The sequence below is a fragment of the Erythranthe guttata genome, chromosome 3, assembly GCF_056151865.1.
Source record: "Erythranthe guttata isolate IM_541 chromosome 3, IM_541, whole genome shotgun sequence".
Taxonomy (NCBI): Eukaryota; Viridiplantae; Streptophyta; class Magnoliopsida; order Lamiales; family Phrymaceae; genus Erythranthe; species Erythranthe guttata.
The window spans coordinates 10,985,803-11,008,263 of NC_142535.1; the positions used below are offsets into that span (position 1 = coordinate 10,985,803).

Sequence of the window (22,461 nt, forward strand, 5' to 3'; positions counted from 1 at the left end):
TTCATTATTAGTAGGCATCTACTATTTTAATCGCAGGGGTGGAGCACCGATTAGATTTTGAGAATTAATAGGGTTTTGTAGCGGGCTCATGTTTTTATAGCGGGCTTCCCCTAGTGCGAATCTTGTTAACCGGACATGCTATTAGCCCCTACTATTTAGTCTAATAGGGAGTAATAGCAGTAACCAAACGAGCCCTTAAAGTATATAGTCGCTCTATAAAATGCCCAATCAACCACATTAATGTCCTTCATCCCTCTTCATTCACTAGGGTGTGTTTGGTGCCGTTTGCAATTATTCTGTATAAATCATTTCCGTGGTATGTATTTTGATACTGACATTGCACAAAAAAAGTTGCTCCAACAGAACACTACCAAACAGTTCTCCGGTTGCTAAAAGTACATACAAACCATAGGGCAAGTGTTAGGTTAACAAATAATACATTCCTAACCAAACTCACAGCAGCAAAAATCAAGCTTCCTCCAAACTGATCCAACCTTAATTCCCAAATTGTTCTATAAAAAAAAATTAATTCCCAAATCGCATTCTCGAGCATTTTGTCATCAAGCAGCAGAATACAATTAGAGAAGGCAAAAAAATAAAATAAAATTATATTACAATAAAGAAACCAAGAATCCACGAATTCCCGACCATAAATAAAAGAAAAACACACCGAATCTTTGTACGAATTAGAAACACATCCAAAGCAAGTAAAAAACCAACATAGAACAATAATAAATACCCAGCCACGTCAGCGGGACGGTTTCTAACCGGTTAATTATCCACAACCAAGATCCCATCTAGTCAGCTTCCCAATTAGTAAAGCTTGTCATCAATTCTTTTTGCTGCCGACAAAAAGAATTCACATCTGCATATTTGCATCGCCACCATTCTGAAGATGAGTCAACTCACCTCCCGATTTCAAGATTCCACTATATCCATTTCCTCCAAAACCCATCGGTCCATGTGCAGCACCATTTACAAAAGTAGGATACATAGGGGCAACACCTCCACTGTAAGGGAGGAAACCCCCCCTAAAACCAACCATTGCAGGGGGCCAAGGCCCCCTCGGAGCAATCGGCGCAGACCCATAACCAATTGGGCCGTAACCTCCAAAAGGGTAACCTCCACCCCCACCGTAAATTCCAGCTCCATATGAATAATTTATGACATTGCCATACATGGTGGGGTAGTACCCTACACTCGGTAAATAGCTTCCTTGGTTATAAGAGTTGTTTAAGTTATGACCTCTTCCATTATTACTATTGTTGCCACTACCCATAATAGCACTGTCTTTTGGTACAGCCCGTTTGACCTCCACGAGTTTCCCGGTCAACTCGTGAAAGTTCTTGCGCATAACTTCCTCGACAGATTCCTCAGAGTCGAATGTAATAAAACCAAACCCTCTTGGCCTATGGGTCATGTTATCGTGCATGACAACCACATCGGTGATTCTGCCGAATTTTCCGAAGTAAGTTCTGAATTCGTCGTCGGTCAAATTAGCTGATAAACCACCTACGAATATCTTCTTTGTCCTAAAACTTTCGCTGCTACTAATGTTACTCCTAGTGTTGTTCGTAATCAATCCCCGTTGTTGATTTTGCTGCTCGTTCCTCGGAATAGCCCTTTTCACCTCCACCTGTTGAGGCGCATAAACAATATTCCATTAGAATTTTTTTGTGCTGACGTGTCAAACAGCAACTGAACAAAGATTTCTAGGGTTCTCGGAATTTGATTTGTTAACAAATTTACTCGAGGAAGGACAAAATCAGAAAATAATCACATCAATTATAGAAAAAAATACGATTTTTTTTTTGCAAAAACACGAGAACATATATTTTGCAAAAATAAATTAAAACAAAAATACACGAAAACCTAATAAAAAGTGCGACTTTAATTCTTTTTTTTTTCCCCTCCACTTCAGTACCAAGCAATAGTATCCAATAAGTTAAACATAAACAAATTTCAAATGGGGATTTCAAAATACTACCACAAGAGAACTACATTACTCCAATAGACAAATGCCAGAAAGTCAGAACTCGAATTGATAAAGAAAAAAAAAAACAAAAAAAAAAAAAAAAAATCACAAAGAAATGAAACAGAGCAGCTTATATATAAGTGGAAAAACACACAAAAAAAAAAAAAAAAAAACAGAGATACCATGTACAACTATCTAGCTACAAATTGAACCATAATACAACCCAGAAGCCCAAAATCAAACACCGAAATCAAACCTCGACCAACACACAAGCACGAAAAAAGAAGAAAAGAAACAAACCACGTTCGAAAAAAGTAAACCCTAAAAGGAAGAGTAGCAGCAAACACACCGTTCTACTAAGAATGATATGGGGATTTTGAAGGGCACGATCAACGGCAGAAGATTCAGAGAAGGTAACAAACGCAAATCCCCTAGGTTTACCGGTATGCCGATCGACAGCAATCACAGAGCCCAAAACGACGCCGTATTCAGCGAAATGCTCTTTCAGAATATCATCAGTCGTTTCCCATGAAATACCCCCAACGAACAGCTTGTTCGGCTCGGCCTCCTCCATACCTATTTTTCCTCAAGCACACTCCTTAACGATTAATTACCCAATAAATAATGAGACGAAACGGAAGAGGAAAGAGAAAGCTAGGGTTTTTATTTTTTATTTGGGCGTGGCAAAAAAATTGGGGGGAAATAAAAGAGGGAAAAAAAGAGGGGATGAGAGAGAGAGGAGAGAGAGAGAGAGAGAGAACGGAAATTGGAATTGTATTTTAAGAAGAGTCCCAAAAGTGAGGAGAGTTAATGACAGAAGTCGTGTGTATGTAGGAATCTGAATATCTGAAGATATTTTATGTCAATTATATTTTTCTTTCATTAGGTCTCAGCCCCACGTGACCACGTCTTCCGGGTCTTTTTTTTCCAATCACCAACATCTATACATTAATTGTACATTTGTTTTTCATCCATACATAGATAGATGCATACATACATTTGGATTAAATACAAATTTCACTATTGTACTGGCACCAATATCACATATACCCTATGTACTACAAAATACGACAAAGTGATCCCTTCAACTTAACGGTCAATACTTAAAATCTATAACACCGGTTAGTTTGTGTAGCATAATTACCTTTTTGCCCATACATTTATGATACATATAAGCATTTTTTGACTCTATTACGTAGAACTCCGGTTGCATCGACGAGTGGTTCTAGAAAAATATGTTGTGTAGTGTTTGGACGTAAAAAATGAAATGCGTGAATTTTGAGAATTAGAATTACGGGAAGCATTTTAAACCGAGAGTTTTTGGGTGAAATTTTTTGGATGGGAACAAAATTACAAAATTTCATAAAATTGAAAAGGACATTATAAAAAAACAATCATAATATTTTTCCGAAAATTTGGGTGAAATTTTTAGGTTGTGGAAAATAAAATTATGGAAGAAACATTAAAAAAATGGAGTAATTGAGTATAAGAGAGAAAGAACGAGACACACCTTTTATACACAATCAGAGGGCTATTTTTGTCCACAATTATCTAATATCTAGTGCAATGGTCGGTCAACTTTGAAAAGGGGCATATTCTTTAACATGAATTGACGGCATGGACCACTTTGTTGCATTTTGTAGTATAGAGAAGTCGGCATTGACCACTTTGTTTCGTTTTGTAGTATAGAGAAGTAGATGCGATACTGATGCTATATAGCATGGAGGTGTGATGGAGATCAGTTTGGCAAGCTTGGGCCTAACTCCTCATATTGGGCTTATTAAATAGTATAAGGATAAAATGTATGAGCCGAAAGAGATTTATTGGGCCCACCGACCCAATACACGTCAAAGATAAGGTCTCTTTAGAAGCTCGCGACTAACGAGCTCGCCAGCCCATCTGAACATGCTAGAGATAAATTAATAGAGTATGTGACGAGTGAATGAGACTCGTTGAAAAGAAGATCCACAAGATGTGTTCCTTAAATAGATAAGGAAAACATATCAATTAAGAAGAGTAATTGAGCAATCAATGTAATTAGACAAATAAAGAGACCATAAATTAGGAAATATCTAAATAGAAATGTAAAGACCCGATTAAGAGTACGATTTAACATCAATGAGAACACTTTATACTCTCTTCCAAGCTCTCTCTCATATTCATTCTTTCCGTTCATCATTTCACCATCGTCGGTCCAATATCTAGCGTTCGGTGTGTTTCCAACAGTCATAAAGGAGTAGGATTAGTGAGATATTGAGGGCGAAGATCCTACGCCATCAAGGTGCAATTTGTATTTGCCCCTGTAAATTTCTCTTGTTTTTGTTTAAACACTTTTTGAACACATATTACATGACTCTCAATTGTAACACTTTGTTTAACACTTTTCAGAGCCGTGCCTATCTGAAACTTAAACCCGATTATGTTTGTGTTGAACTTATTAATTATGTGTTCGATCAAGTTAAAATTTTTGACTACTAGAGCTATAAATTATCAAAACTTGTAAGACCTAAGAACGAACTAGATTCACTTAAGTCATAATTATTTGAAAATTTAATGGATCGAGTTGAACTTAATTAATTATGCGTTGAGTTTAGTTAAAAAATTAACTAATAGGGCTTTCATTTAGTTGTGTTTCAATAAAAAAAATTAAGACCTAAAAACCCAAGTATATTCATTTGAGTCAAATATATTTGTAAATTTAATGGATCGAACATATTATATTTGAGCATAATTTAATTAATTATGTGTCAAATTGAGTTAGAAAAAATTCACTACAAGAATTTCGATTCAGTTTTGTGTTTCAAAAAATAAAAAACTTTTAAAACTAAAAGAACGAAGTAGATCCATTGAACGGAACTATGTTATAGCAAAATTCGAGTCATCTCAAGTCCAAAAAGAAAAAAAAATTGTCTTGCTTTTCTTTTCTTATTGAAACTTTAAAAATAGCATTAGGTTGGAAAAAACATAACTAAAAGGCTTTTAAATGTATTTTATATTAAAGATTCACAAACCTCAATTAATTTTTTTCTTTTTTTCTTTCAGATAAGTTGAATGAATGTGCTATGATATAATTCATTTTGGTATAGAGGCATCGAAGCCCACACAGTTCTCTTTTACTACTAACTACTAAGCCTTCATTTTCTACAAAATTCTTCTTCCAATCTCTTCTAAAGTTTTCAAAGTATTTTTTTTTAATCAATATATAGATTCCACATTCTTTCTTCAAATGTTGTAAGGAAAAGTAGAGAAATGTTGTGAAGAACAATTGAGAATTGTTCTAAAAATGTCGTGAAAAGATGATCATTTAGTTATTTATGTGCTATTCGAATTTCTTTAAGGGGCTATTTAATATACACTCCTAGAATGAAAAATATATAGTGATGAGTCCACCCCTAAAATTCTTTCTTTGAGATACTCCTGGAGAAGCAAAAGTAGTATTGTGCCCTTATTTGTAATTTTCGCCCAACTGCATTCAACATTTCGCCAACTACATTAAGCATAATAGCCAATTGCATTTAGCATTTATTATTTTCAGATTTTTTAATAGAAAAGTATAAATTTTTATTTTATTAGCATTTTCTTTTATTTGTTACAAAATATTTTTAATTTTTTATTATTATTTTTTTATTATTTATTTTTTTTGTTTTTTTTTTAATTTTTTAATTTTTTTTTAATTTAAGAAAAATAAATGTTCAATAAGTTTCCTGTACAGAAATTGACTACATATGACTATAGTACAGTACATGTTCTATAGTAATGTATAGTTATATATAATCATGTACATTCTTTTTACTCCAAAGTTATATATTGTCCTGTACCTTCTCATCACCCCAGAGTTATATGTAGTCGATTAAGTATGTAGACCGCTGGTTATATATAAAAAAGAACTTCATCGACACCAACAACAAAAATCACAATTTAAATCTTGATATTATAAATCAACTTGTACAAATATAGATCCAAAAACACAATCTCATGCATATGTTCTTCAACAAAGAACAAATCATTAGTACCGAACAAAAAATTGGAAATACACAATCATCAACATCACTATACATCAGAAGAAATACATAGTTTATATATAACTATTACTACACGTGACTATATATGACTATATGTATATGACCACATGTGACTATATATGACTACATTTATATGATTACATATAACTATATGAGTATAGTCATACTCATATATAGTGTAATTTGTAGTTTATAGCTTGAATCCCACTTTTCAACACGACAACAACTCTGATCTATCGGTTGTAAAAGAACAATTTTGAATTGAGGAACACCATGTCTACTCTGTAAAACTTAGTGCAGAGAAGTTGTTCAAACACCAAGACTTATGACAAAAAATCAACTTCAATTTCATAACCAACAACAAAGATCCACTGCAGTAAGCATTGTAATTTTAAATTCAGCCGACTGCAATTCAATCTGTCATTTAGTCCACTTGTCTTCGTAATTATGGGATTGCACCATATCTCATAGCAATCATCTACATACATTACAATTTACAATAAAACATGAGTTAAAAACAATTAAAATTTCAGCCAAGTCATACTACCAGATTGCGTAATTAAACAATCAAGACCAATATTTTCAAGAATCAAGAACAACATTTCCTTGCCAGGTCAATAAAAGCATATGACCCTAATTAATAAATTGACTCTTGTTTCTCAGTATACTATGGAGTAGAGTAATTAATTATAAATAATAACTCTCTTCACACACACACACACACACACACACATATATATATATATGATCTTATTGCAAAAACTACCCCTAAGAAATCTCTAATTAGCAAATACCCCATGTGAAAAAAAATGTGACCAACTCCCCCCTGTGTTATCAAATGCGAAGCTCACTGCATGCACCCATTGCATTTTTAAACATTGGATGCGTGTGAAAATACCAATATACCCATCAATGAAATAAAGACCAGTAAACTCATTTCACTCTCCCTCCCAAATTACATTGCATGAACCTGCTTCTGAAAACCCTAAAACCCTAAAAAGATAATTGCCCAAAAGATTTGTGAACCTGCTTGTGAAAAAATGTTGTTTGAGTCGATTGAAACTTGAAATAGCTTCCCCTCTCCTCGATTGAAGGCGCCAGGAAGTCGTATTTGAGATACATAGTCAATTCGCATTGAAGAGAAATAAGAATTAAGGTTTGTAGTATTCTGCCTCATTTGTGTTATTTGAAAAAACCACGTTTTTTTTACTCGGTAACTAAAAATGGGTTGTGGTAATGTTAAATGTATGAAGGGTTTTGTATTTGTAGGGTTTTGTATTTATATTCGTGATTTGGGAACTTTTGGAATATGCTACATTTAATATTTTAGTTTGTGGGAACTAGTTGGGATATGTTTTTTGTTTGCTTGTTTGTAACAAACACATTTTTTTGCTTTGTAGGGTTTTTTTAATTAATTTTTGGTATCAGTTCTTTATGATCATTTTTTTTGTTGTCTTGTTGTTTGAATTGAAAACTTTAAAAAATGGTGTGGGGTATGTAGAAGTAGGGCACTTTATTACTTTTGTTGGTGAAATTACTGCAAAATTTTTGAACTTGCAAAAAAAAAAAAATATATTTGAACAGTTGTGTTTTACTGTTTCTTTCATTTTTTTTTTATGCAGAATGGACAAGTTGTGTAAAGTTACTATTTGGTTGAATGGTAAATTTGTCCATACACCCAAAATGGCTTATGTAGGTGGCAAAATAGAAGTAGTGGATCGAATTTGTTTAGACTACATGAACCTAGATAACCTATAAAGATCTGTAGTGTGTGTGCGTGTGTGCGTGTGTGTGTGTGTGTGTGTGGGGGGGGGGGGGGGGGGGGGGGGCTGGGGGGGAACTAATATTCAGTTCTACTTTGTTTATCCTGGACAATCACTTGATGATTAAAGATTATATTAGTATTAAATTCCTAGTGTCAGTACATGAAGACTTATACCACCTAAGATTATACACAGAAGAGAATGACAGAGAACCATTACTTGCAATTGATGTGAATGAAAATCTGATTACGGATGAAGAACCAATTCTCTTGCTTAAAGACATTGAAGAAAATACAAGAGAGACAGTAGAGACTGTAAACATTGCAGATGCTGAACTAAATATTGAAGATGGGACAAAAATGATTGAAGAGGAGGCACCACTGAATCAAGAGAAGACACTTGATGAAAATAAGGCACTAATGAATGAAGATGAGACACTAATGAATGAAAAGGAGGCACCACTGAATCAGGAGACACTGGATGAAAATGAGACACCAATGAATGAAGAAGAGGCACCACTGAATCAAGAAGATGCACCAATGAATCAAGAGGATGTAAATATATTTGAAGATGATTCTTCAGATGAAGATTATGTTTAAAGCAACTAGGGTTGTGCATGGATCGGTTTTAACCATCAACCAACCCATTTTCGACCCATAATTTGTGATGGATAATCAACCATCAACCGACCTATTTAAGTTGGGTCGATAATGTCAACCAACCCATGTATAGTTGAGTCGATAATGGTTTCTAATATGCTAAAAAGTTGGTTAGTCGGGTAATATCGGCCTACCAATTACTTTATTTATTAATTTATTATTTATTAATTTTAAATAAAATATTTAATATTTTTAATTTCAAAATTCTATTTTATATTTATTAAATTGTCTAATATTATAAAATCAATAAATCTAACCTAATTATATAATTTGAACTATTTTAATTTTAAGACATATAGCCTAAATAGTTGGACTATTATTATTTGTTGAACTATTTATGTTTAATTGCAACACATATGCCTGTAATGTTTTGAATCTCTTATTTGAATATTGTTGAACTAGTCACATTTAATTTATAAAATATATAGCGTTGTGACAACTAATAAAATATTAAAAAAATTTAAAGAATATTTAGATGGATGACCCATCAACCAAACATCAACCGACCCACGAAATTGGTTTTCAATCATCACCCAACCGATGTAAATTGGGTCGATAACGGTTTCCAATATTTATCAAAGTTGGTTGCATGGGTTAGTTGGTTTTATGGCTGGTTTTAAACCAAATCAACCAACGCACAAACCTAAAACCAACAATGAAGATGGTGATGATTATATACCCTCTGATGCCCCAAGTGAAGAGTTTGCTGACATTGAAGGCTCCTCGGAAGATGATATATTTCTGGACATACATACTAGTAAGAAAGATCAAGCTAGACAATTGAGGCAAATGTTGAACAAGGAAAAGAGGTCAGTCCAGAGGTATAAAAAATGCATAGTAAATCCATCTCAACACACAAAAACACATGCTCGATTCATATTAAACAATTAATTACGTACCATAACGCTTCCAGCGAAAATTAAGAACACATGCGTATAATTAATTCGATAATAAATCACATTGCATGCTCGCAGTAAATCATGAATTCATACAAATAATTACATATAGCAATTCACGAAAATTCATACTGCGAATATTAACATATAATTTAATCTAATTAAATTAATACCTAATTAAAAACGGATCCTAAAAATACCTCTTAAAGCGTGAGGCAAACTCTCGAATTGAAGCAAACTGCCACGGAAACCAATCCGTGCAGTGGGGAGGAGCAACGGCGGTGCAGCGGCGACGGACGCGCTCAACGATGGCGGTGCGTGAGATCCACGCGCGGTATTCGGGCGGCACATGGGGGCGCGTGCGGCGGTGCTTCGACGATGGCTTCTTGGTAATTCGACTCCTTTGTCTTCCTCCTCTCGGATTTCACCTCGTATACTGAGATCTACTAAATACATGGCACTAGACACGTAAAAGTCAGAACAGACGGAAGAAAAAGACAAAGGAAAGAAACTACCAATAATAATCGGCGCGTGAGGCCGATTCCGGCGACGTCGACGACGGCGGCGATGGAGGAGGAGAATCGACCGAGGATTGTGAGATAGCGTCTAGGGTTTTCTCTTGTGTGTTGTATATTGTGCAAGACCTATAAATCATGTATTTATAGTGTCTTGTATAAAAATCCCTAACGAGCTTAAATTGGACCTGGCCCAACAACTTAAGTTCGTTAGTCTTTACTCGCTCGTTTCTCACAACTCGTTTGGAATCATTGAAACGACCTCGTCATTACGAGTGCCGATTCTCGATTTCCAATTTTCAAAAGTGGAAACCCTAATTCAGTGGACCTTCTAAATTTGGAAACTTCCCAATTTAGAATGTTCACTAAGATGTTTGCCTATTATTTTCCTTTTCTTATTCTCATTCATAATTCCAAATTACGAATGTTGAACTCAATCTCATTGACTTCCAATCATGCAAAGATTAAACATTTTTATCGACCGTTTATTCAAAGATCTCGAGTGCACGAGTAGTGTGACCCTCGATGGTTCAGGTGTAAGCTAGCCGTGGGTCCACAACCCTTTGTGGTTCAAACTCGTCCCTAGAGTTATGATTAAGATGAAGCTCGTTTGTAGAACCCCGATTTGGAGACAACTACTCGAATAATTCACCGGAAAAAAAAATCTATAATTCTATAAAATAAATTCGAAACTTAAAATTTCAAAACCTTTATTTATGATGTAGAAAAGGATCAATACTGCATGACAACTTGAACTAATACGAAATACAAAGTTCAAAATAGATGACTATTTATTCTATAACAAAGACGCCCAATTGAGTGACTTATCCGGAAATCGACTTAATTTATTATATAGTCTAAGCAAAATAACATGACCACTTGATACCTAACCTGCGCATAACATCCAAGAAAGGAAACGAATAAGTCCAAATGACTTAGTGAGAAAGTATATAGTTTTTTAAGAAATGCAATAGGAATTTTAATCGGTATAAGATGAAAGAAATATATAAAGGCTCAAAATTTTAATTTTTTGGCGGGATCTCCAACCTTGTATCTCCCAAATATTCCTTTTAACCCTTATCCCTCCATTCCGACTCGAGTGGCCGCTCGAGTGGAAACATGCATTAGGCACAACCGGAATGTGCCGGTTTGGCCTCAAGACGTTTACCTCCAAACAATCAAGTGGGTTTCGTTCGGTAGACTAGACATCGACAACCTGATGTTGCCCAACCGTCTTGCCGAAAGATCCCGGGCCCAAGCTCCCCCAAGAGCGTCCTCAAGGGTGGGGACATGAATAAGGTTCAAGATTAAACAAAATCTCTTGCTAAAATCAATTTCAATTAATGCGATATAATCCCATAATTATATCAATAAAAGAAAGGGCTGCAATAAGTTAAATCATGGGAATAAATCAAAAGGACATAAGCTCTGAGAAATTAAGAAATTCAAAAGCTTAATAAACTCAAAAAATTGAACAAGCCAAGGAAATAATTTGGAGATGTTGTGCGCAACAAGAAATTGGTCTAAAACATAGTTTCTCACCTTGTATTTGTGGAGTTTGTGAGATTTGGGTTTGACCTAGAAATTCGTTCTTCTTCTTTAGTTCTTGACCTCCATCTTTGTTTTCTCTGTAAATTTAGTGCGTGAAGTAGGGTGAAGAAAAACACAACTTTGTCTATTTCTTTTATAGAGGGGAAGGAAAACATGTGACGTGTCCAGCAAATAATTTTGTTTCTGCATGAATTGATGCGGTGTCAATTTCTCAATTTCCACCGAGTAAAATTTCTGCCAGGTCAAATTCATTGAATCTGCCTTTTTTTTTTATTTACTTTTTAATACCCAAGATTTTCTTAAAATATTAATTTAGTCCCCAATATTTGTTTAAAGTATAATTAAAATAAATTACTCTTAAGTGAGATAAATAGTGTTTGAGAATTATATGAGGCGCTACATCGTTTCAACTCAATCACCCAACGAATCAAGATTGGCGTCTAGAAACTACGCGTCATGATTCCCTAGATATAAATAAAGTGCTTGCAATAACTTTTTGATATAGTTAACATACATTACGATCCCTTCGATTCATATGTCCCGATTGAACTAGAGGCATTAGTTCATCGAGACCTCCTTAATAGTTCAATAACTGTGCGATCGTTCTAAGTGTTGTAATCGGTACGTGCATGACTTAGAAAATCAAATTCTCTAATCATCACTTAGTCAACTCTGGCCAGAAACTTAAAGATTACAAACTATGAGAACACACAGGACATCGAAGACTATTCTAGCGACTGAATCCTCGACTACAATGCATAGACCTCACACCAGATTTCGGACTGCACGAACACTGGCCCTTGGGGCGGTCCTCGGTGGAACTCAGGGACAGGTCACGATACAGCTGGTCCTCTAGTGAAGTCACGGTGATGTCTAGGTCTTAAGGACTAATGGTGTACAACTATACCATAGATATCTCTACTCGATTATTGAGAACCACTCAGAGATTTCTAAGTTGAGGGAGTTCAGTAAACTCGTCAACTTTCGAGTACCCACTTATGCATGCCGATATCACAATAACGTTTATTGATGAGACGCAATACACATACACTAAGTGCTACTCTTTTAATGGGAAAGGCCGATATCCTCATTGGTGGCGTAACCATTCGACTAGGAACATGTTTAACAGTTATATTACTTAAGTAAATATCTCACGATCCTAAAAGATCAATTACAAGTACTTGTAATAACTGTAAGGACTATATCTATGTTTGAACAAGGGACAAAGATATAGAATGTCAAGGTGTTTTATCATTAATACGAAAAAGGATTATTTATTACAAGAATAAATGGAAAGACCACAGCCACAAGTTGGCTTGTTGGTCACCTACTCTAACACATTGATTGGTATAGTGATGTGGATGATGAAGATGATATTGAAAACCTTAATTGGTTAGACAATGTGATACGAACTCAGTAGAACTTGTTACGAGACCTAATACCTTACGCGGAAGCAAGACCAAAAATATCCAAAAACGAAGGATTCAGATTGGCGGAAGCAATGAATAATGACCCCATAGCTATACAGAGTTAGAAACCATTATTGTCAAGGTGAATTATAATATTGACCCCGTGGTTATAAATAACCAGAAACCAATATTATGCCGGTAAGAAAATTACAACAATCCACTTGTAAGATTCCGGAGTTTGCTGTAGAACAGCGAAGGGGAATTGACCTTTCAAAAACTCAATTAATTCATTAAAATTCGTCCATTTAAAATAGGCCAAATTGGCAACCTATTTATAAGATCTAAAAAGACTCTTTTTTTCACAAGGAAAATGACTCCTACCTAAGCTATAATAAGTAAACTAATAAGTCATCGAATCCTAATACTAAAGAATTCTAAAACAACAAAATATAATAAATACTAAATAACATCGTAATTTAATACATTATAACTTGATCTTCAAGTCGACTTCCCGATCACCCTTGTAACTCGCGTAAACAATTGGTTGTGCATGTGCATGCAATTTCGTCACTGTTCCACTTCAAATCTCTCTCCGATCAAAATATAGAAGTTGTGGAACGTCCAGTTCGCGTTTCATTGCAATTTGAATCACCCTAATTGAACATCATATGAGAGAGTTATAGGTCGAATGGCAAACTCTGCCAGAATCATATGGGACTTTCGGGATGCATGAAATTCGACTTGTCCAACGATTTTTTCTCTTTTTTTTCTTCCAATTCCAAACCATTGACCCTTCAAAAGTATGATTGAAGCCTTTATTCTTTAATTCCAATCCGAATGAATCCATTAATCTCACTGGCTTTCTTTTCTTCCAATTCTTCGTCTTGGAGCTAGTCAGGATCGTATCACAATGATAGTAGAAGAGTTCCTACTTTCAGTGAAGGGGAATCAATGAAAAATAGAAATCTTGAAGATGGTATGAAGTTTCCAAATGTAGACATTTAGATTGGGTAGTTAGAAATAGATATGAACTGGAGTACTTAAAGAATGAAAGGACAAGAGTGATTGCAACATGCAAGGAAGTGGCTTACAAATGGAGGATCCATGCCTCTGTTGTTTAGGGAAGTCAAATGTTTCAGGTATTGTGTTTTGTTTTTGGTTTATCTTTCTTTGTTTTCTTTAGTTTCGAATGATTTTAACGAATTTATTTTATTTATGCAGGTTAAGACCCTAACACGTGAGCACACATGTTCAAGAAAAAGGGAGAATAAACATGCCACTGCCAAATATTTTGGAATGAGGATGGAACAATGCATTAAAGACAATGCATATATTGGTATTTTAAAGTTTCAAAACAGTATACTGAGGAAGGTTGGGGTTGAATCTAGTTACTGGAAAGCATTAAGGGCAAAAAGAGTAGCAATGAACAAGATAAGAGGTGAAGATGAGGAAGAATACACCCAATTATGGGATTATTGTGAGACCCTTACAAGCACTAATCCTGGAATAAATGTATTACTTAGGAAAGTGTATCTCTCTGACCCCCAGTATTTGAAAGAATATTTTTTTCAGTCTTAAAGGCATGAGGATGGGATTTTTAGAAGGCTGTAGACCATTGATTGGTCTAGATGGTTGTTTTCTCAAAACACCACATGGGGGGCAATTGTTATGTACAGTTGGTAGGGATGAGAATGACAACTTATTCGCAATTGCTCGTGCTGTAGTTCCTATTGAAAACAGGGAGATGTGGACATGGTTTGTTTTTAAATTGTTGGATGTGATTGGTGGTATTGAGGATGGGAAGTGGACATTATTTCATATAGACAGAAAGGGTTGTTGGAGACCATTAAGGAGATTGCACTAGGTGTCCTCATAGATTTTGTGTTAGGCACATATACCAGAATTTTAAACAAAAATGAACTTCATTAGAGTTAAAACAGTTGTTGTGGAGGGCTGCTTCAACAGGAAACAAAAATGAGTTTCATGGACATTTGAGGGCTATTGAGAGGAGGAAACAAAAATGAGTTTCATGGACATTTGATGGCCATTGAGAGGATTGATGCAGCGACAGCCAAATGGTTGAGGGAGATAGAGCCTTACCATTGGTGTAGAGATTTTTTCAGAAGAGGATGCAACTATGATGTAGTTGTGAATAATTTATGTGAGTCTTTCAATAACTTCATTCTTCAGGCAAGAGAGAAGCCAATTGTTATTATGTTTGAGTGGATCAGAGCAAGACTAACAACAAGAATTCATGTAAAAATGGAGGGAATTGAGAAGTATGATGGACAAATATGTCCAAACATACTAAACAAGATCAACAAGTATGAGAAATATGCAAGAAACTGTTTCACAAGATGGTGTGGGGGAGATGAGTTTCAGGTTGAAGCATATAGTAATAGATATGTGGTTCTATTGAAGTCCATGCATTGGGGCATATAGTAATAGATATGTGGTTCATTGTGGTATGTTTCAGCTCAGTGGATACCCATGCCCCCATGCATGTGTTAGAGTAGGTGACCAACAAGCCAACATGTGGCTGTGGTCTTTCGTATTTATTATTGTAATAAACGAACCTTTATTCGTGTTAATGATAAAAGACCTTGGCATTCTATATCTTTGTCTCTTTGTCACAAGCATAGATATAGTCCTTACAGTTATTACAAGTACTAGTAATTGATCGTTAGGATCATGAGATATTTACTTAAGTATTATAACTGTTAAACGTGTTCCTAGTCGAAGGGTTACGCCACAAATGAGGATATCGGCCTTTCCCATTAAGAGACTAGCACTTAGTGTATGTGTACTGCATCTCATCAGTAAACGGTATTGTGATATCGGCATGCATAAGTGGGTGCTCGTAAGTTGACGAGTTCACTGAACTCCCTCACCCTAGAAATCTCTAAGTGGTTCCCAATAATCGAGTAGAGATATCTATGGTATAGTTGTACACCATTAGTCCTTATGACCTAGACATCACCGTGACTTCACTAGAGGACCAGCTGGATCGTGACCTGTTCCTGAGTTCCACCGAGGACCATCCCAAGGGCCAGTGTTCGTGCAGTCCGAAATCTAGTGGGAGGTCTGTGCATTGTAGTCGGGGATTCGATCGCTAGAATAGTCTTGGATGTCCTGTGTGTTCTGAAAGTTTGTAATCATTCTAAGTCTCTGGCCAGAGCTGACTAAGTGATGATTAGAGAATTCGATTCTCTAAGTCATGCACGTAACGATTACAACACTTAGAACAATCGCACCGTCATTGAACAGATAAAGAGGTCTCGAGGAACCAATGCCTCTAGTTCAATCGGGACATATGTATCGAAGGGACCGTACTGTACGTTAACTATATCTGAAGGTTCTTGCAGGAACTTCATTTGTATCTAGGTAATCATGACGCGTAGTTGCTAGACGCCAATCTTGATTCGTTGGGTGATTAAGGTGAAACGAGCTTCATCTTAATCGTAACTCTAAGGGACGAGTTTTGACCACAAAGGGTTGTGGGCCCACGGCTAGCTTACACCTGAACCATCGAGGGTCACACTGCTCGTGCACATGAGATCTTTGAATAAACGGTCAAAGGTAAAAATATTTTATCTTTGCATGATTGGAAGTCAATATGATTGGGTCCAACATTCGTAATTTGGAATTATGAATGAGAATAAGAAAAGGAAAAGAATAGGCGAACATCTTAGTGGACTTTCTAAATCGGGAAGTTTCCAAATTTAGAAAGTGCACTGAATTAGGGTTTCCACTTTTGGAAAGTTGGAAATCGAGAGTTGGCACTCGTAATGATGAGGAAATTATAATGATTCCGAAAATGTAATTGTTACGGTTTTCCGATCATCGAATTGAGAGAGATGAGCAAGTAAAAGAACTAACGAACCTAAGTTGTTGGGCCCGGTCCAACTTAAGCCCGTTAGGGTTTTATGCAAGACACTATAAATACTTGATTTATAGGTCTTACACATAAGATAATACACGAACTAACCCTAGCCGCTCTCACCTCTCTCGGCCAATCTCTACCCGCGGCCACCACCGCCGCCGTCGCCACCATCTCGCCGGAATCGGCCATCCGTTGGCCGATCCTTTTGGTATTTCTTTCCTTCTTTCTGTTCTTCCGTTTTTCTAACTATTACGTGTCTAGTTTCACGTATTTAGTAGATCAAAGTATACGAGGTGAAATCCAAGAGGAGGAAGATCGAAGAATCGAAGATGCGAGAAGGCAATTCTGAAAAACTGCTCTCGGATTTTCTGCGCTATCCAGTGAGAAAATTCGCCATAAATCAACCGGTGATTGGATGGACGTGAAATTTTGACAGCAGCTTCACGACTCATAAATCTAAAATCTTCCAGAAGGAATGGTTCATCCAGTAAATAAGTGTAGAGATATTGAAGTCGGAGCAAGGCTGTAACTTCAGATCAGCAAACAGGTTGGATCAATAGGAGTGGGAAGAGCAGCTAGCCATCTTCTCGAGTAATTGGACTGTCTCCGGCAGTTATTTTTTCTTTCTTTCCTTTGACGGGCCTAAACCCTAATCCTAGGCTCCCTAGGCTCATCCGCCTGTTTTCTTGCTTTTGTCTCCGGCGGCATGCAGCCACCGGACCAGCCGGCGACGGCCCCGGAACAGCAACCACGGCCCTCCTTTGCGGCGATGCTGACCACGCAAAGGACAATCTCACCTCCCCGCCTCCTTCCCGTCGCCCTCGCTCCACGCCCCACATCCTCTTTTGAGCAAGCCCCGGCGGTTTTTTTCTCTCCTCTAGAGGTAGAACAGTTGAATCGTCAAGTCGATAACACGCTGATATTGAAATTCTCGGCAGGCCGTCCGAGTTTGCAAGATATCCGCACACACATCAATTCCGAGTGGAAGTTGATGTCTGAGCCGGCAATAGGGTTTCTGGACCCCCGACATATCACCATACATATGGGCTCCACCCAAGATGCAAAGCTAGCGCTCTCTCGCAACTCTAACAATATTAAGAACTGCATGTTCAGATTGTTTCGCTGGACCCCAGACTTCGTCATTGGCAAAGATAGTAGCAAAGTTGCGGTGTGGGTTCGCTTCCCGAAACTACCGCTACCATATTTTAACGTTTCCTCGTTAGAAAGAATTGGAGGAGCACTTGGTAACGTCTTGAGAGTGGACGACAGGACACTCGCGTTCACACATACTCATTACGCTAGGGTGTGTATTGAGGTTAACGTGGCCCAGCCGCTACCAGAATCGATTTTCATTGGGATATCGGAGGATGACGGTTGGTGGCAGAAAGTTGAATATGAGGGTAACCACATGTACTGTACTAAGTGCGGTCTATTAGGGCACCTTGTAGGAGCGTGTAGGAAGGCACAAGGCCTGCCAAAACCCCCACCAAAGAAAACACAGCCGTTGGGGCAGCAGCCTACTCGCATTCTTCGCCGCGGTGAGCAAGAGTCTGCTGCGAAGTTTGACCAACAGCGTATTAATAAGGTTGATTTTGTTGGTTCTAAAAATCAGCCGTTGGTAGAGAAAGTGACCCATAAAGAGCAATCCACATCTGCCCCGGTCGTAGAAGATGGTGAAAACGCTAGACACAAGGAAGATGATTTACCAAACTCTAATTTTAATTCTTCTACTGGTGAAGAGTTGCACCAAAAGGAAAATGTAACGCATGAGCCGCACATACATCCTATTATTGACGAACCTCATAACGAAAGGGTGAACTTGACGAAATCATCCAAGACCATTTCTTCGGAGACTAGCTTGGATAAAACAAACGAATATACTGCTGATGGAAATCAATTTGCCGCTTTGAGCCTGCTAGACAATGAGAAATACGCTATTGCCATTTACCATTCAGAAGGGGAACAGGATGACGAAGCAGGTAAGTCTATGTCGCCCAAGTCGGATAGCGAATTTGCAGCGTTAGAGAGGGCCCCTGGCACTCGAGTGAAAAATCCTAATAGTAGGTACTTTGTTCATCCTACCGACCGAATTACCAGATCTCTGGCAAAAGTTTCTAATAACCTACAAGTTTAATTATGTCGTGTTTACTATGGAATGCGCGGGGGGTTAGTCAGCAAGGTACAATTAATCATCTCAAAGCTCTTATTACACAACATCGCACTTCTTTGTTGGTTATTTTGGAGCCGAAACTACCATCGTCGAAACTGAAGAACTTCGCCTGGAAGTTGGGATTCTCAGCCTTTCTACATGGTGATGATACTAACAGATTTATTTGGATTTTGTGGAAGTCGCCGGTAGATGTTCAACGTCTAAATGTGTTTGCACAAGCTATTACAGTGTCGGTCAATATCCCTCAGCACTCTATGTTTACTGCCACTTTTGTGTATGCTAGTTGTTCTCATCAGTCTAGAAAGGATCTGTGGGCTCATCTAATGGAAATGAATACCGTCATCTCGATTCCCTGGCTCATTGGGGGAGATTTCAATACAATTTTGGATGCATCCGAAAAAAAAGGAGGTCTTACAGATGTTTCTCGAATGCACGATTTTCAAGATTTTATCCTTCAAGCGGGGCTTTTGGATACAGGTTTTATTGGCAGCCCATTTACTTGGAGTAATAACCGAACGGGGACGAATAGGATTTGGCAGCGCCTTGACAGGGTCTTGGTCAACGCTGATTTTCACCTCATTTTCCCGTCCTTACAGGTTCGCCATTTGGAGAGGGTTGCATCGGATCATGCTCCGTTGAACCTAAATTTTGAGCATAGCCAACCAACGGCTCAGGCTTTTATGTTTCAACGTATGTGGGTCGACCATCCAACCTTTCAAGATGTAGTAACTCAGGCCTGGGCTACTCCTTTTACAGGTCCTCCATGCTACATTTTTCAGCAAAAACTGAAGGTTGTTCGGACGCAACTTAAAAAGTGGAATTGGGAGGTTTTCGGAGATCTTAAAAATAATATCCGAGACTGCCAGTGTAGTATTGAAAACCTAGAAAGCCATCTTCAACAAAGATGGTGTGATCGAACTAACGAGCAGCTCATGTCGGCAAAGAGGCGTCTTATTCAACTGGAGGATTGGGAAGCAGAGATGCTAAGTTGTAAGGCACGTCTTACATGGGACAAAAATGGCGACCGCAACACTACACTTTTCCATGCGACTATTAAGGATCGAAGGAAACGATCTGTTATACAAATCAAGCGTGGAGATGGGTCGATATCTACTCAACCCCAGGAGATAGGTGAATTGGCAGAGCAATATTTCTCGACGTTGTTTAAGGCTTCATAATACGTCATGGACGACAATTTATTTAATGGAGTTCCATTACAGATAGATGATTCCTTAAATGAAGAATTCTGCCGAATACCGGAGATGACCGAAATATTTGATGCAATTAGAGGTTTGAATCCGGCGAGTGCACCAGGCAGGGATGGCTTTACTGGTCATTTCTACGTTGCTTGTTGGGATATTATCAAGGACGATTTATTGAAGTTTGTCGCAGATTTCTTTCGAGGGGGCCATATATTAAAAGAGATGAATTTAACTACGTTGGTATTAATTCCGAAAATTGAACTTGCACGCCATCTTGGGGACTACCGACCCATTAGTCTTGGTAATTTTTCTGGGAAACTTCTCTCTAAAATCCTTGCTACAAGACTAGGAAAACTACTGCCTTTAATCATTTCGGAGGAACAAGCCGGTTTTGTGCAAGGTCGGCATATTGCTCCGCATATAGTGATGGCGCAGGAGTTGACGCGCGATATTGATCGAAAAAGCCAAGGAGGAAACGTAATATTTAAATTGGACATGGCCAAAGCGTATGACCGTTTAGAATGGCGGTTCCTGCTTCGGACAATGCGTGCGTTTGGATTTTCCCACGCATCATGCGACCTAATATACCGCAACATTTGTAATATATGGTACTCTTTCCGTATAAATGGGGCTATGGTGGGTAACTTCAAGTCTTCCCGAGGCGTTCGTCAAGGCGACCCGCTTTCACCCCTCTTGTTTATACTTGCTCAACAAATATTGACGTTCAATATAAATCAGGCTATCGAGGCTAAAACAATCTCGCCTTATAAGGTAGGCACTAGAGAATTTCCGGTGTCTCATCTCCTTTATGCCGACGACATCCTCATATTTACGAATGGTAGGAGTCAGTCTATTCATCGGCTAATGGAGATATTGCATGAGTACGAAAGATCGTCGGGGCAACTAGTGAACGTGGCAAAGAGTCACCTTTATGTGGGTAAGTGGGCAGAGGTGGAATGCGACAACATTGAGCTATCTACAGGGATTCGCCGTAAACATCTCCCATTAAAGTACCTCGGGGTTCCCATATACTCAGGTCGGGGTAAAGCGGAATATTTTGAGCATCTTATGCAGCAGATCAGAGGAAAATTGCAAGGATGGAAAGGGAAGCTCCTATCATTTGCCGGCAAAATCACCTTGTTGAAAGCAGTGATTGGAAGCATGCCCATTTATACGATGGCTTGTGCTAAAGTTCCGACATCGGTAATCAAGCGAATAGAGCAATTGATGGCTTCCTTTTTATGGAGTGCTGGAGGCGAAAAAAGGACTCATTGGGTGAAGTGGCAGTTGGTGTGTACTCCGATTGACGAAGGTGGCTTGGGTATTCGGCCGCTCCAACAAGTAATGGGCTGTTTACATGGAAAACTTTTATGGCAAGTTCTTCAAGGGCGGTCCCTTTGGTCAAAATTTGCCAGGGCGAAATATTGGGAGAAGAGATCGACCATCACACGGCGATCGGCTTCTCCACTGTGGCTCTCCATTAATAATCATGCGACAAGCATCATCGAATGTACAAAGTGGGTCGTGGGTCGTGGAAGTGTAAAGTTCTGGGCTGACAATTGGCTAGGGGAGGTGTTGCATGGGCCGTTACCCTGTGATCAACAGCTTACGGTAGCAAACGCTATGCAACAAATCTTCTCATTCTTGCCGTTAATTCCCTCTGAATGGCATGATAAAATCCAACAGACCATTCTAGACCCCAGTAAGCCGGACCGTTTGGTTTTTACACTTACTCAGTCTGGCGAGTTCTCGACCAAAAAATACTGGCAGCATACTAGGGTTTCGGGTCATCGTTCTATATGGGCTGATCGTATATGGCACCCTTTCGTACCGTATAAAACGAGCGGTTTTATATGGAAATTATTACGTCATGCTCTTCCTGTGGACCAACGTATTATTTCTCGTGGCATCCCAATGGTTTCTAGATGCGTTTGCTGCCAAAACTCTCACCAAGAGGATATTAATCACCTGTTCTTACAATCCGAGGTGGCCACACAGGTTTGGCAATATTTTGGGTCGCGGTTTAAACTTTCCCATACGTTCGCCTCTGTTAAGCACGCTCTCACGGTTTGGGATCCTAAACCGAATTGCCAGTCCTTGTATACGATGGTTCGGAGTTCCATTGTATGTCATGTGTTACGAGAAATTTGGGTGGCTCGCTGCAAAGTGGTGTACGATGGCGGGGCCATGAGCGAAGGTGATATTATTCGAAGGGTTTATTACCACATTCAGAACCTTGTTCTTCTTCACATGCCTAAACAACCCTCTACGAAAATTCAGAGGCTTCAGCTTCAAGCCGTCGGAATCCGTATGGTGCAGCCCCCGATGAAGAGAGGCTCTTGGTACAAGTGGGATTTCCCTAATGTAGGGGAATTTAAACTCAACACTGATGGCTCAGTAAAGGATGATGCATGTA

General features: G+C 38.1%; 2 protein-coding genes across 2 annotated transcripts; one reads left to right on the plus strand and one right to left on the minus strand.

Annotated features, from left to right (window-relative positions):
* Positions 1–581: 581 nt before the first annotated feature.
* Positions 582–2,803, minus strand: LOC105961557 (heterogeneous nuclear ribonucleoprotein 1). The gene is made up of 2 exons (XM_012985783.2): positions 2,325–2,803; positions 582–1,636 (listed from the first exon to the last, which is right to left on the minus strand). The coding sequence occupies exons 1-2, from the start codon at positions 2,547–2,549 to the stop codon at positions 860–862; spliced, it is 1,002 nt and encodes a 333-aa protein (XP_012841237.2). The 5' UTR covers positions 2,550–2,803; the 3' UTR covers positions 582–859.
* Positions 2,804–18,809: 16,006 nt separating this feature from the next.
* Positions 18,810–20,021, plus strand: LOC148771770 (uncharacterized). The gene has a single exon (XM_088815224.1). It carries the CDS (start codon positions 18,810–18,812, stop codon positions 20,019–20,021), a length of 1,212 nt encoding a protein of 403 aa, XP_088671350.1.
* The last annotated feature ends 2,440 nt before the right edge of the window (positions 20,022–22,461 follow it).